At 39.2% G+C, this 15,984-nt stretch overlaps 2 protein-coding genes across 4 annotated transcripts; one reads left to right on the top strand and one right to left on the bottom strand.

The window, feature by feature from the left end:
- Positions 1-211: 211 nt before the first annotated feature.
- Positions 212-6,468, top strand: cct3 (chaperonin containing TCP1, subunit 3 (gamma)). The gene is made up of 14 exons (XM_026926894.3): positions 212-355; positions 952-1,013; positions 1,108-1,158; positions 1,551-1,613; positions 1,694-1,790; positions 1,974-2,091; positions 2,292-2,478; positions 3,197-3,346; positions 3,436-3,568; positions 3,685-3,766; positions 3,889-4,069; positions 4,518-4,763; positions 4,952-5,083; positions 6,167-6,468. The coding sequence occupies exons 1-14, from the start codon at positions 328-330 to the stop codon at positions 6,257-6,259; spliced, it is 1,623 nt and encodes a 540-aa protein (XP_026782695.1). The 5' UTR covers positions 212-327; the 3' UTR covers positions 6,260-6,468.
- Positions 6,469-8,522: 2,054 nt separating this feature from the next.
- tmem79b (transmembrane protein 79b) lies at positions 8,523-15,969 on the bottom strand. Of its 3 annotated transcripts, XM_026926647.3 has the most exons (6): positions 15,816-15,969; positions 13,918-13,978; positions 13,239-13,817; positions 12,655-12,849; positions 12,215-12,431; positions 8,523-11,419 (listed from the first exon to the last, which is right to left on the bottom strand). In XM_026926647.3, the coding sequence occupies exons 2-6, from the start codon at positions 13,940-13,942 to the stop codon at positions 11,218-11,220; spliced, it is 1,218 nt and encodes a 405-aa protein (XP_026782448.3). In that variant the 5' UTR covers positions 13,943-13,978; positions 15,816-15,969; the 3' UTR covers positions 8,523-11,217. The 3 variants fall into 3 exon arrangements, with proteins under 3 accessions (XP_026782448.3, XP_026782449.3, XP_026782447.3); XM_026926648.3 differs by lacking the exon at positions 13,918-13,978 and having other exon boundaries at positions 15,816-15,956; XM_026926646.3 differs by having other exon boundaries at positions 13,239-13,978; positions 15,816-15,955.
- Between the last annotated feature and the right edge of the window lie 15 nt (positions 15,970-15,984).

The raw sequence follows: 15,984 nt of genomic DNA, 5'->3' as shown, positions 1-15,984 counted from the left end.
ATCATTATTATCATTATTATTATTATTTCAAAACTCCATCGTTAATGTCTTTATATGGCCCGTTAGACAGTCTCTCACCAGAAGGAAATTTCTGGCACGTTCAGCTAAGTCCCGCCCCAACACAAGTCATTCTCAGACTTTGATCCACTCTGTCCCGCCTATAACGACTAAAGAGTTGCTATGATTGGCAACGAATAATGTCTATCATAATTTCTTTATCGTTGATTGGTGGACAGCATCAGCGAGACTCCGGCCACGCCTCAGTCTTCCTTTCTTCTCCACACTGCGTGCAGATCTGTGTGCCGGCTAACGAACCACGCCGCAAACATGATGGGGAGACCGGTTCTCGTGCTTAGTGAGGCTCTTTGCTTTCTATGTGTTTAAATATGTACTTGAAAGCCGCTATATTAACGGCACATCAGTCAACTCAGAATGACTGTTTTTAAGACTACTCTCAGTAAATGATGGGAGGCTAACAGGCTAACAAGCTAACAGGCTAACGGGCATGGCATGGGCCTAGCTTGGTCACCGGCTAACTAGCTTATCCGGCGCTTAGCCTAGCTTTCTTGTCAGTCTGTGGCTAGCTATCACTATATAACATTAATGATTATTTCTGTAAATGGGAAGGAGGAGGATATTTAGTACGCTGGTCTTGCTGTGCCTGCAGAATGTTAGCTAATGTTATAATTTGTAGCTTTACTCATTTTAACTATTTCCTAGTTACCGAATGTACTATTACACTGCAGTATATTCAGTTGTAATGAACTGTTGCTAACAGGGCTTTGGCATTAGCAGGTGCTGATATTACTCAGGTCTAGTTAGTAATAAAGCTGGTCAATCACAGCTGCTAATGAATGATGGATTAGTTTCAGCATCCCAGCCAACTGATTAGAGTCTCAATGGACATGCACTTGTTTCTGTGTTCTACTTAAAATATCATCTCTATTTTAGGCCAGAATATGAAAAGAGAATCTGGCAGGAAGGTCCAGATAGGAAATATTAATGCAGCTAAGGTAAGGCATGCATTTATAATGGACTTACCCTTGGTTTACAAATCTGTATCTGTATTATGTTGACTAAGATATTTTCTTTTGTTTTTTTTTTCAGACCATAGCAGATGTAATCAGGACATGTCTGGGACCAAGAGCTATGATGAAGGTGTGTAACGATGAATGCTTTTCATTTGGCCTCAGCATCAGCTACACGCTGACCAATTGCTGTGGATTTTGCTGTAGAATTGTAATCGAGGGCCACACCCTTCCGCATTACATCACTTTATTCCCAGCTGACTAGACATGCCCAGTTATCTTCAAAAATTAGACACATCATCCCACCCACACCCATTATCATCCATCTATGGTGATCTGATCATAAATGGGCAGGTCTAAATAGGGTCCAGTGCATCTCAGTGGACAGCATTGAAGGACTACGTAATCAACTATTCATCTTGTCTGCCCCTGTTATGATCGCATCACTAAAGACGGTTGTTGATTATACGTGTTAACAGGCTTTAATCCAATTACTCTGATTTATTTATTTTTTCTGAGCAGATGCTGCTGGACCCTATGGGAGGAATCGTCATGACCAATGATGGCAATGCCATTCTGAGAGAGGTACTAAAATATTTCTAGAAGTCTGACTGATCGTTGTGCTTTGGTTGACAGCTATATTTATCACTGACTTTTTCCTGCAGATCCAAGTGCAGCACCCCGCCGCCAAGTCCATGATTGAGATCAGCCGCACTCAGGACGAGGAGGTGGGAGATGGCACCACCTCTGTCATTATCTTGGGTAAGTGGGATTTTCTTCCATTTGTAATTCCCTAAATACTTTGCCAGTTTGTTGATGGGGAATATTTCACAGTTTTTTTTTGTTTGTTTGTTTGTTTGTTTTTTAAATATGAAAGTACTTGAAAGTAATGTTTGGAATGATCTCAGTGGTCACAGTATCATAAGAATCTCTTTTTGTGCGTAGCTGGAGAGATGCTGTCAGTGGCGGGGCAGTTTCTGGAGCAGCAGATGCATCCCACTGTGGTAATCAGTGCTTACAGGCAGGCTCTGGATGACATGCTCAGCATGCTCAAAGAGATCAGGTAGTGTCTCTTGCCACACATGCTTAGTTCGCTCAGGCTGATGAAAGTGTTAGAGGAATTATTCATTTGTATGAACAGTGCTCAGTGTGTTTTGAAAGTTTGCCTGCATAGAATCACGAATGTCAAGCCACATGATTCACACTCATGACCAGGCTTTGGATGATGACACATTCAGTAAGCTGGTTCTTTTTGCCCCACAGTACTCCTGTCGACCCAAATGATCGGGACATGATGCTGAAGATTATTAACTCGGCCATCAACACCAAGGCACTGAGTCGCTGGTCAACCTTGGCTTGTAACATTGCGCTGGACGCAGTGCGCACCGTGGAGCTGGATGAGAACGGCCGCAAGGAAATCGATATTAAAAAGTACGCCAAGGTGGAAAAGGTAGGGGTGACATAAAATTTTGTTTTCATCAGTATAAGAAACAAATCAGAGAATGGCATTTTGGCTGTAATTGTATAATTGCCTGGGTTGTGCTTTCTTATGCTTATATGTTGGGAAATGGTAGTTAGATGGCAGTCATTTGTTGCTGTAGAAGCACACAAGATTCCTGCAGTCAGCCAGTTGCCTATGCTGGCTTTTTTTTTTTTTTCGGGAGAACACACTGTGCTCTTTGCATCCTAATATGATTATAGTTTTATGTTAAATAGGAGTTGTTTTTGCTCAGGGTTTAGGTTATTGCAGTGCAAATGTTCTAGTAAATCCGTAATTCAAAATGCAGAAGAGCTTTTTAATCACAGACATCCACTAGGAACATGTAGCTATAATGCTACAGTAATGTACAAATATAATAAATCTACATATCGTATATTAAGGCAAAAAAGTATAGATTTCTGTGTAGACATTGTAATAAACAAATACAGTGTACAGAGCAAATCTGGTTAAAAATGTTGAAAGGAAATGTAGCATACCATATAGTCATTGTCTTGGTTAAAAAAAAAAAACAAAAAAAAAACGACTGCATTCAGAAAAAAAATTATTTTGGCATTCTTAGACTTATGTGAATAAGGCACCTAAAGAGGGTGGGCTTTATCCCAGTACAGTGGCTCAGCATAAACTGAAGGAAATAAGAATATTCAAAGGCTTGTTTGACTGTGTGTAGGTGCCTGGTGGGATCATTGAAGACTCGTGTGTACTGAAGGGGGTGATGGTAAATAAAGATGTAACACACCCCCGCATGCGCCGTCTGATCAAAAACCCTCGTATCGTGCTCCTTGACTGCTCCCTAGAGTACAAGAAGGGTGAGAGCCAGGTAAGTCAGAGGAGCAAAATAATATACACTTACATTATCTGCCACTAACAGTTCTGCCAAACTTTATTGAACATTTTTACTCTCTCCAGACGGATATAGAAATTACTCGTGAGGAAGACTTTGCCAGAATCCTGCAGATGGAGGAAGAATACATCCAGCAGATCTGTGAAGATATTATCCGCCTCAAACCTGACCTGGTCTTTACCGAGAAGGGAATCTCTGGTACACACACAAACTCGCACATGTTCTGCAGTGCACACAGAACTCTCACATGCTGTGATCCACACCACTAGCACTTTCATGTGATTGATTCCTCCTAAATATCTTTCCCGCCTTAGATCTTGCTCAGCACTATCTGATGAAAGCCAACATCACTGCAATCCGTCGTGTCCGTAAAACAGACAACAACCGCATTGCCAGGTAGGACTGGAATTAAAGATTAGTGCACTTTTCCCCTGTTATTTATTTCTCTGAGGAATTTTTATTATGAATTTACACCATCAATGTTTTTGTTTTGTTTTTTTTTCCTCTCTGTCCCTCAGAGCCTGTGGAGCACGCATTGCCAGCAGGACAGATGAGTTACGTGAGGAAGATGTGGGAACAGGGGCAGGCCTGTTTGAGGTGAAGAAAATTGGTGATGAGTATTTCACCTTTGTAACCGAGTGCAAAGACCCCAAAGCTTGCACTATCCTGCTGAGAGGAGCCAGCAAGGAGATCCTGGCGGTGAGAGACATTAGACAAGGCATTTGTATGCTTGTCCATGCACAATGTCAATCTGTTAGTTAGAGATTTCCAGTGGTACCTTCCGTTGCATCTAAACCTCTTCCAGATAGTAAGCAGAGTGTTAGTCATGGATGTCAAATAGGTTGATAAAGCCTTGAATAATTAAGGTCTTGTAAGAGAGACACAAAATATAATGTCTTACCAAAGCTGTTCTTGTATAGTTTCATCTAGAGGCTGAATAATATTGGAGCAATGCAGTTATGGTTATTTGCACTTTCCATTTGTGATAAGGATGTTGATATTGCATAATCACAAATTCTTCCCTCCACTAATCAGATTTAGAGCTTAAAAACAGATATTGAAGAATTCATGAAATGGTGGTGCAATAAATATTATTCACTCCCCTTTGAGTCCTGATGTTCTGAAATGTGTGTGCTTTGTGTCCCAGGAGGTGGAACGTAACCTGCAGGATGCAATGCAGGTGTGCCGCAACGTGCTGCTGGAGCCTTGTCTGCTGCCAGGCGGTGGTGCTGTAGAGATGGCTGTGTCTCACAGGCTGATGGAGCGCTCACGAGCCCTCACTGGCGTCGAGCAGTGGCCATACCGTGCCGTGGCCCAAGCCCTTGAGGTCATCCCCCGCACCCTCATCCAGAATTGTGGAGCTTCCACCATCCGTGTGCTCACATCCCTTAGGGTGAGTGTGCGATTGTGTGCATGTGTGTGTCCAAGCAAGGTTTTTTTTTTCTTACCACATACTGTATGGGTATATGTTACTCCAGGATATCTGCGTGTAAATATTTTTTATTATTCTCTCATTCTGTGTGGCATGCTGGCTGGTTTCCACATTTTAAGTGTTAAAATGAAAGTCTGGTACTCTTCCAGGCAAAGCACACTCAAGAGGGCAGCACCTCATGGGGTGTTAATGGAGAGACAGGCACTCTGGCAGACATGGCTGAGCTGGGAATCTGGGAGCCACTGGCTGTTAAAGCCCAGACATACAAGACAGCAGTAGAGGTATACACTCTTAAAGCATATGTCTCTTCTCTCATTTTGCTGTGTATATGAATCATGGAGGAGAACACAATCGACTCTTAGGCATTGCAGCTTACTCACTGAAGTAAATAAAATGTCATAATTAGACTTGTATTATCAATTTTCTTTTATTATTGAAAAATGTTAGCAGTGCTAAACATGAGCAATGAAAACAAAACAGCTAGGGCAGCTGTTATTTTATACTGTCACTGACAGAGAGAATATTAGCAGTAGCACCATGCAGCACTTATGTCATAAAAACAAAGCAAGTCACCAGGAGGCAATATGCTTTTATCCCAAACTTAAATTACTTATAATAGTTTCCTGATAGTAATGTTTTTTTTACTGATCTTTCTTGAGTGTAAAAATTCGTCTTTCATACAGGCTGAGTCCAAATCCCAAATGGCCTTAACTATACATGATCACTACATAGGGTATAACATGAAGTCATTGGTACCTACACACTAGAGTTGAAAACTATTTGAGATCCAACCTCTCGTAAGTGGAAGTTGAAGTGTTGGAAGTTAAAAGCTTCCATCTAATGTCACTTTAAGGGCACACTGTTTAATAAATCTTAATGACATTTTATTCAGAGCCCATTTATTTCTAGACCAAGTGACACCAGGGCCAATAGGTTTAGGAAACTCATTTCAGTAGACTTGTATTAAGTGACCAAAAAGTATTTGGGGGATTTTTTTATTTTTTTAAAAAATCAAATTCATTTTCATTTCAATTTTAATTTGCACTATGTACATATTTTACATATTTGAATACTGTTCAAATGGTCACCTTCATTTTGACAGACCTAATGGAAAAGCATAACCTTATGTTTAGTATTATGTAGAGTACTTTCTTTATTTTACCATTTGCTAAACTGTTTAAACTGATTATTAGTACATTTTATATGAAACTTTTATAATTTATCATTTATATTTGTGTAAACTTTTACCAGCCTACCTTTTCACCCAGTTTCATGATTAATTATCCTCTTTTACCACAGTATGCCTACACCTCTTTTTCCTACATTCTTCTCCACCATTATTGAGCTGTACTCTATCTTTTCAGACGGCCATCCTACTCCTGCGCATCGACGACATTGTGTCTGGGCACAAGAAGAAGGGAGAGGAGAAAACAGGGGGAGGACAGGGAGCTGAGTAAGAGGAAGTGAAGAAAGCAAGGGTGTCAGGAGATCAAGAAGATGGATGTCTAGAATAGTTAACAGTGATTTCTGATAGACTTGGCCTCTTAAACACAACATTCTCTGGCTTTTATTCTACTATTAGGCCTTGCTTATGTAAAGATTTACTTGGCTCTTTGTTTTCAAGCCCTGTGTGAAGAATAATTAAACAGACCTTTAGATATGTTTACATTTGTCAATGTGTATATGCATTCTGATCCATCAGCTAGGGTTGTTACCTTTGATTTGCCAATGGTGATAAATCCATTTTTTCCATCAACCTTTTTCTTCTAAATTTCATGCTCACTACCTCCCACCAGTATGATTAAAAAGTCCTTTTGAAATGTTTGCACCTGCTGTACAGTTCAAATCAAGTATCTAACTATTAAGTATCCAGGAACCATGATTGTATACATTTGCTGCAAAAAGTAATTCTTATGATATTTGATAAAACCACCACAGAGTCAAAATCTTGTTCTTAAACAAGACTGTTTACACCAACAAGCTACAAAATGTAGTGGCTCTGAAATCAGCAGAACAGGTGCAGGGTTTGAATTTTAAAAATCTGACTAAAACCTAGATAACACACAAACAGCATCTTGATGTGCATGATCAGCCATCCATGATTTAAACCCATCTGCAGAAACCAGTCTTCATGATCTTTGTTTTATTAACTCTCCAGACTTTCACTATGTGATAGCTTCATCTTAGGTAGATAGATAGGTTCATGAAACCAGATTGAGATGATTTTGCTTTGTGACATGGTGTATTATCATGCTAGAAGTAGCCATTAGAAGATGGGTAAATTGCGGCCATGAAGGGATGCACATGGTCAGCAACAATACTGAAATAGGCTGTGGCATTCAAGAAAACATTCCCCACACCATTACACTACCTCCACCAGCCTGGACTGTTGACACAAGGCACGTTGGATCCGTAGATTCACGCTGTTGGTGCCAAATTCTGACCCTGCCATCTGTGTGCCTCAGCAGAAATCGAGATTCATCAGACCAGGCTATGTTTTTCTATGTTTTCCGTCTTCAGCTGTCCTGTTGTAGTGAGCCTGTGCCCACTGCAGCATCAGCTTTCTGTTATTGGCTGACAGAAGTGGAACCTGACGAAGTCTTCTGCTGTTGTCCCAGGAGATTAGCACATTAGAAATACTCAAACAAGCCAGTCTGGCACCAACAATAATGCCACGGTCAAAATCACTGATCACATTTTTTCCCCATTATGATGGTTGATGTGAACATTACCTGAAGTGGCTGGCCCGTATCTGCATGATTTTAGGTGTACAGATGTTCCTAATAAAGTGCTCAGGGAGTGTATACAGCAGGCTGTGTTGAAAATCAGTCCCAACTCAGGTAAACCTATAGGTGCACTTTAGGTGTACAGTTACTTAGCATAGCCCATCTGTTAATGTACATAATTTGTGAACTGGCCTCTACTCCTTCCATCAAAGGAAAGAACAACAGTGACCAGATATTATTTGGATGGTGATTTATCAGCCTGGAAGAATCTCCCAGATGCAGTGGTATTCATAGCATCCTCATATTCCCATGATAAGAGGCAAGAAGAATGGCTGGCCATTAAACTGTTAGAAGGACTTTGCTGAAAAATACAAGCTTCCAGATTTGAGACTCAATTCAACAGTTTATATAACTCAAGAAAATTATAGTTCCATGTATTAATCTACATTTTATAGATTTTTGTGTGTTAGCAGACATATCTGCCATATATTTAGTCTCAGCATTGATATTCAATATTTTATAACAGTTTATTGGAATGAGAATGCAGAGACTTTCTATGTGGTGTTTGTGTAACACTGTATAAAAAATCCTGCAGACCTCAAATTTCAACTAGTTAATAGTAGACTATAAAATAGGTCAAATTTGAGAACTATATAAGTGGTAAAAGTCTGATAACACTTAGTACATAACAATATTTAAATATTAATTTGGCATTTGAGAGCCCCGTATTTGGCATTGGTTCCTATCGTGTTTGTCTAGTTTGTATGGTTTTAGTGCAAAAGTAAATAGTTAAGGGAGTGTAACTTTCTTTGCTCTGACAACTTCAACTCAATTTACAGGATCAAGGCCATGCTGGCCAACACAGTCATAGCTGCAATATTCTTTGCTGAATCTGCAATGTGTTGGAAACACAGCACAGTGTTACAGAAGCATCATGAAAACATGAAAAAGTTATTATTGTGAATATCTACAGAAGCACAGATTAAACTAAAAATATTACTTCCACTTTATTAAGGTCAGATCACAGTATATAAGTGCAAAAAGGAAATACACAGTAAAATTGTATAGACTTAGAGATTTTTATAAATGCAATCATGTTATTTGTCTGAATTTATGTTAAAGCTAATACAGAATTAAACCAGGAACAAATGAATCATGTAAATTATAATGTAGTGCATTCTCTTGTTTGCTATATTGTTCAACAGAGATAATGACAAATATCAATATAAACATTTAATGGAAGGTTTCTAGAAAGCAAAAACAGTGCAGATGTAGTTGTATTCACTTTTGTTCCAGACCACCAGGACTGTTTCCTTCAGAACTAGTTTTCCACTTGCTCATTTCCTTAACAAGTACTAATAGGTAATAACGTTGCTACATGACCGGGACCTCACATGCAGCCTATAGGAGGTCTCAACTACAAAAAAAAATAAAATAACACTACACATACACAAAAGCAGCTTTGGACCAGGACAGGGCAGGACAGGGCATGTTCAAGCCTCTAAAGCACGATTTACCAAAACTGCCAGGGGATCCCATCGTCGCTTCACTGTGTGCAGGGTTTTATTTAGAGTTTCACTGTTGGACACTGCCAAACACAGGGGTCCATTCCATAGACTCAAAACCAGCTGGCTGTACTAACTGAGGAAATGCAGTCACTACTAGGAAAAAAAAAAAAAAAAAAAAAAACAGGCCATATAAATTGTAGAGGGACCAGAAAGGCTGACCAGCTATTTTGAGATATTTTCTGATTAAAAAATAAGAGGTGGAATATGCACCATTTTAGATCTGAGAGATTTAAAAGTTCCAGATCTACATTCCAGATCTGATGCAAGCAGTGAACATACACTGGTAGTATCCACATATCTGAAGGATGCATATTTCTGCATTCCCATTGCTGTGGAGCACAGACCATTGCTCCAATTTCACCGGGCTCTGTGTGGACAGTCCCAACAGCAAGTGACGAGAAAGACATAGCTCCTGAACTCACATGTGGAAGCTCTAGGACTGAAAGACAAGTACAAGAAGAGCCATAGCACATGTGCAAACTGTGCAGCTCACAGGAATGAATCTTATGGGGTATGCAAGCTTTTCTGATAGATGAAAAGCTGTCTTGATCACAAAAGCAGTCAGAAAATTACATTATCACACAATTATCACACAATGCCCATATATAGACTTTCTACATCTGGCAACAGCAAACATACTGGTAAAACTGGGAATGCTGAACCTCACCTGAGTGATTCTTAGTCTGGTATTTGAACCACTTATCAGTCTCTTATGTCTGGCAGCTTGCACTATTTATTATAATGTATTATAAATCCTTGTGATCCTTATTTATTACCTATGTATTATAAATCCTTGTGACAACTTTGATACACGGCCTCAGCTACATCTAAAAGAAACTGCCCTGGCAGTCAGAAACGAAATGAAGTAAAACAGAAGCTTACATATGTAACCGTGGTTCTACAAGCGGAGGACTGCCAGAGCATGGCATCTCTCAGGTTGGTGAGAATGGCCAGAGAACGAGTGTGATGGAGCAGGGGACCTTTTATAGGCTATATCATATTATATATCGTTTTGCTATTAGTACTCAGCAATAAATCAAGCAAATGGGAAAACTTCATTAGTTCTGAAGGAAACTACCCTGCCAGTCCTCTCCTCAATCATATGCACAGACCCACTAAACTCCTGCATATCTTGTCTTCCGTTATCAGTGTTTTAGGATATAAAAGACATGATTTTAGAGGAAACAAAAGGACATTTGTTATATCTTATTTACAATAGTTAATACAAAAGCATGCAAAAATAACATTCAAATTCTTAAGATATTTTAACACATTTGTTCTGTCCTTGTCTGCCAGCTTGACACCCCCCCCCCTTTCCCCCCACACATTTAGATAATCCATACCCATCTTCCCAATCTAACATTCACGGGAAAATCTGTATTGAAATAAGTACTAAGGAATGGAAGACAATTATTTCCCCTTTCTCCTTTTCTGTACTACCACTTTTAATCAAAAAATTGAACTTCAGGTACATTGCACACAAACTGCACAAACATGCTACAAGGTTATTTCAACATATTTTTAAACTCCATTCAACAAGAAAAGAAAAATTCAGTATGTTCTTTTCGCATTAGAAAGAAACAGTTAAGTCTGTGAAAAAAATCTTTCCACATCTGCTTGTGTTACATTCATAAGCCATTTATTTTAAGCAACCTGCTGTCACTAAAGCATTTAAATCTTGCTTGATTAGACCCTGAAATTATAGTCATTAGCACTATTATTCACGTGACTATAACATCATAGACCGATCCATCACTGTAGGGTATCTTCTTACTATGTGTCTTAAATAAGGCAGGCAGCCATATATAGTTTCCCCCCTTTACCCCATATAATTTGTCAAGCCAAACCGCAGGTGTGGAATGTTGTAACAATCATTCTAAGCTAAATGGCAAAATCAGAGCGTGAGGTCCATCATATCCACAATTGGTATGTATTTTCCTCTGAGTAAGATTTTTTTTTTTAAAAACTGGAGTACTACCTCTTCCATGTATGTAGGCATTTGATCCATGTTCTGTGAAGCTACTAAAAATGAGAGACAGTAAACAAAGGCACAGATAAAGAAACTCTCTCTCTCTTTTTTTTTTTTTTTTTTTAATTAGTGTTGGGGCATCAGATTTCACTCTATCCCCAGAACCTCTGCCTGTACTCCTGAGGAGGGTTGGGTGGTTCCATGTCATCCTGGGCAAAGATTGAGCCAGCAGAATCAGCCATGAAGATGAAGTACAGGTTGGCCACCAACATGGTCAGCATAGGCAAAAAGGAGAATCCGAACCCAAAACCCCTCAAGCTGCTGCCCCATGCTGCTGCAATCCAGTACACCAGCCTGTGGGTTACACAAACACTGTTGAAGGCCACCATTGTTTGTGTGTGTGCCTGCCAAGTGAATGAGTTACACAGACACACACACACTGAAGTGTCATGTATGAAAGGCGAACAATTGGATGAGAGTATGCTACACACATTTCTACTGTGTCTACTTTAAACATAAATCTAATTTGAAATCTCTCGTACCCCTATAATCCCTGATTTACAGGATTTTCCATTTTGACATATTCTACCACAACCTTGTGAGTTGTTACACAATGGAAAAGGAACAGGAAGGTGTTTTACATTGGGCAGCATACATGTGGTGTGAGCTTTGACATCACACCCACATCATTTTTTTTAACAGAGAATGTGTGTTGCTTACAATGATTTATACCACAGTACAATTAAATTCTCAAATCAGAAGGAATTGATTAATTAATCAAAGCACAGCTCTGACAACTGTTGTGACCCTAACATAAATAATAGGTTTATTTTAATGAACTCATTCTAATATGTTGTCATTTCTATAGTAACAGCTCATTCACAGACACTTGTATACACAACAGATTAAAAAAAAACTTGTTTACCAAAGATATAGCACATAATCCTTGATATGATCAAGTTTTCTGTTAGAAGACATTTATTTAACATTTAAGGAAGAAGTCTCGAATGTCAGCACATTGTAAAACTCACTAGTTTTCTCAATAGTTAGTTCCTAGCTTGTTTCTTTATTTGTTTATCTATATATTATTACTATTTTAGCAGTTGCAGCTGCAGTTAAAGGAATCCTGAAAGTAATGGGTATTGTTACCTGCCAATGGCAAAGATGATGGTGAGGAGAGGGACCAGTTTGAGAAGGTTCTGGTTCAGATAAGCAGCCATGACACCCAGCTGAAGGAAGTACAGGAGAAAGAGTGAAACAGAGTCATCAACATAGCGGCGGTGGATGTTCACCTCTTCAACCTCTCCGTCACAGTGCGGTTTCAGAGAACGGTAGCGTACACGGGACACACCCAGCACCAGCACACCTGAAAGAGTAAAGATCAGGACTAACTGAAATACCTGATCTAGCATTAGGTTGAGACATATAGCACCTGGTAAACACTATACAAGAGATCATCTGTTCTTCAGCAGGAACAAGAATTAATTAAGATTAAAAAAAAAAAAAAAAACCCACAACACTGGTCAATTCAATGTCTTGTCAGAAAGCTTGAAATATGAGCAAATTTTTCTTTGCAGCCTCCTCCTTACCCAGGGCAATCGGTATGACTGCAAAGACTGAACAGCGCAGTGTGTAGACCAGCCTTAAGGGGGCACTATCCAGCAGAGGCGCATCAAAGGGTAAGAAAGTGTGGCCACCCCAAACCAGGACAGGGAAGATCAGAGCTGACATGAATATAGATACGCCCATTTTCAGCACATCACGGTATGTCCCAGCACATGAACCTTGAAAGAAAATAAACCCATGAGACACAGGAATGCTTTAAAATCATTGTTTTTTTCCTTTATATGTCAGAAAACTAACTAAAACACATGGGCAGGAGATTATGATATTTTTTTTTTTAACCTTTAAAAGTTAAAATATTCTTCAGAAGTCATAGGGATCAAACAGGCCTACTTTTGAGACTTTTCTGATGAAAAATAAGTAGCATCTATTCCACTTATTTACATCAAGAATTCAAACAATTGTGAGTAATATTTATTTTATATCAGTTTTCCCATTCTGTTCAAGGGTATCAATAATTCGGGAGTTGACTGGATGCCTATGTGTCTGCCTTTACACAACACATTTACAGTAACAAAACATATAGAAACAAAATAGGTTTTTCACTCACAGATTTGCAAGTTGTTCTGTCTGGGATACTCATGGTATGAGTATTCATCTGGATGTATGTCTGGATTCCCAAGGAAGGCCTGATTCTCTTCCTTCCACATTTCTGACCTGCGCCTGGGCGGTTCAGGCATGCTGGTGGAGCGCAGGATGCTTACACTAGGACTGAAGACCCCTGCTGCTTTCTCCGGCATACTGTTCATCTCCTCCACCTCAATCTCCAAGTGTGGAACCTTCTCTCTTAGCTCAGGCTGCTTTCCCTCCACGCAGTCTTCGCACGTTGCTCGCTTTTCTCGCCCACCAAACTCTCTCTCACTCTCAGTCCTGCTTACTCCTGCACGGAGGGACCCGCTATCTGATCTCTCACTCCCCTTCTCTCCTATAAGATCCATTTCACTCTGCTCTAGTTTGAGATCAGATGCTGCTTTTTCTATCTTGCCAAATTGATCAGCCTTGTCTCCAGGCCAGGGCAGTGTGCTTGGCTCCATATCAGCACCACTGATCTTTTCCCCTGTTCTTTTCATGTCTGTATTTATCTTCTTTTCTCTTTCACAGTCAGGAACAGAGGGTTCTGGTTTCAGAACTAGAGGAGGTTTGACCATTGGCACAGAGTCAGACGAAAGGTCCTCAGACATCTTGAATTACAATATTATAGACTTATTATGTAGTGGCACATTAAATACCATCCAAGTGTTCTCCAAAGGCCATCTCTCAGAACAGGGATCACATTTGAGTTTCTCCCTTCTGGAGAAAAATTTAGTAGGTCAGTAGGCTATATCTTAAATAAAATACCACAATAAATGTTTGTTGTTGTTTTTAAACAGGCTGTTAAGGAAAACATGTTGAACTGCACTCATAGAAGGGCATACATATTTGTGTGCCCTTTAAATTCTATGACATTTGCCTCCAAAAGGTCAGCCATTATATTCTCTCTTGCATCTCTACAGTATAAATAATTAATCCTTCTTAGTAATCTAAGTAAGTAATCTAAACTGATATTTTAATAAATTAACATTATTGCTGATTTTGACTAAACCACACTTAAGTTTACTGCCATGATGCAAGTTCGGACACAAAATTCTGTGAAACTTTAACAACTGAAAACTAATGGATGAATTAAAAATCTGCTTCTCGATTATTATTATTATTATTATTATTATTATTATTATTATTATTATCATCATCAAGTAACACTATTGTGGAATGCAACAGCAACTCAACAGCAGGAACTACAACAACTACTAAACAGCAGGGAATACATCTATATCAATAAGTACTCAGACAATGGACTGACAACACACACGTGCACACACACACACACACTCAACTGAACACCATCCCATTCCCTTTGCAATTTTTTCACAATTCTGTATTTACTACCTACATTTTTTTTGCTGCTACTGTATTTATAAAAATATTGTATATAATTCTGGTCATTACTGTACTCTCTACCTGGCTGCTACTCCTATAACTGCTATGTCCATAAATGGTATAAGCTTCTTTGAAGAATACTATGTCATAGTTGTTATGTTTACATTCACAGCATTTTATTATATTGTCATTCTTTTGCACTACCTGTTATATCTGAGACTTTCATACTAGCACTGTGTACTAGTTGGCATTGCACTCTCTCTTACCGCGCCCACTGTCCTGTTTTAGTAGTTATTGTACTGTCTTGTGCTGTTTGCACATGTTTGCACGTGCACTTTATTGTGAAATGTGTAGTCTCTTGCAGTTCTGTGTTGTTTTATGTAGCACCATGGTCCTGGAGGAATGTTGTTTCGTTTCACTGTGTACTGTACTAGTTGTATATGGCTGAAATGACAATAAAGCTTGACTTGACTTGATTTGATTTGATAAATACACATATAAAGTATGCTAGTTATATTTTAATGTCTTCACCTAGGTAACAACATTGTAACTGTTTCTATTATGTTGTCTAAATAAAATCAGGTAGGATGACATGAACGTCAACGTGAAATTTTATATAAAAAAGACAGGGAAAAGATCCTTTCGCAACAAGCAATACTAACAAGGAATGGTACTTTATTTCCTCCTGCTTTGGTCCCATACACAGACATTTTGATAGTTCTGTATGGAACTTGCTGTATATGGATCTCTAAAAGGACCTTTTTAGGGAACCAAACAGATTCTGCTATTATAAGACCAAGGACTTTTTCAGTTTCTGTCTGGAACATTTTTGGCCAAGAGTGCATGCCTAATCATTAACCAAATGTGAAAAATGACTGGATAGGAACTAAAAAAGCAAGATAGGTAAAACACACGCCATGTATTCTCATTTCCCAAACACAAAACAAACACTAAAAGCCTGTATAAACCAAATGACCACATCTTCAACATTAAACATTATAAAGGAGAAAAAGCCAGCGACGTTCTTCATTATAATCCCTCAGTCCGGACATACATTTAGTTAAAGAGAAAACAGTCACAGGCCCGTGTTACTGACAAGACGGTCTTTCGGTAATACCGACAGAACAACGCGGAAGTCACAAACTAAAACTCGATAGTCAGAAACCTATAAAAGGTCATATGCAAGTCAGTACGTGTCCAGTACACTTACCAAAAATTCAGTAGCATAGATTTCCTGAAGGTTTGGTCGGTTTTCCCAGCGAAACGTGCTCCGGGGTTTGTTTAGGAATTTTCCGGAAGTGGAAGTTCAGGTGTGTCCAGGTGCCTCGGAGTGTGTGTGTTTTTATTTGTCTCTCTCTCTCTTTCTGACTCCATGCGCC

The sequence above is a fragment of the Pangasianodon hypophthalmus genome, chromosome 1, assembly GCF_027358585.1.
Source record: "Pangasianodon hypophthalmus isolate fPanHyp1 chromosome 1, fPanHyp1.pri, whole genome shotgun sequence".
Lineage (NCBI taxonomy): Eukaryota > Metazoa > Chordata > Actinopteri > Siluriformes > Pangasiidae > Pangasianodon > Pangasianodon hypophthalmus.
The sequence above is the reverse complement of the archived record's forward strand: the minus strand, read 5'-3'. Positions and strand labels throughout refer to the sequence as shown.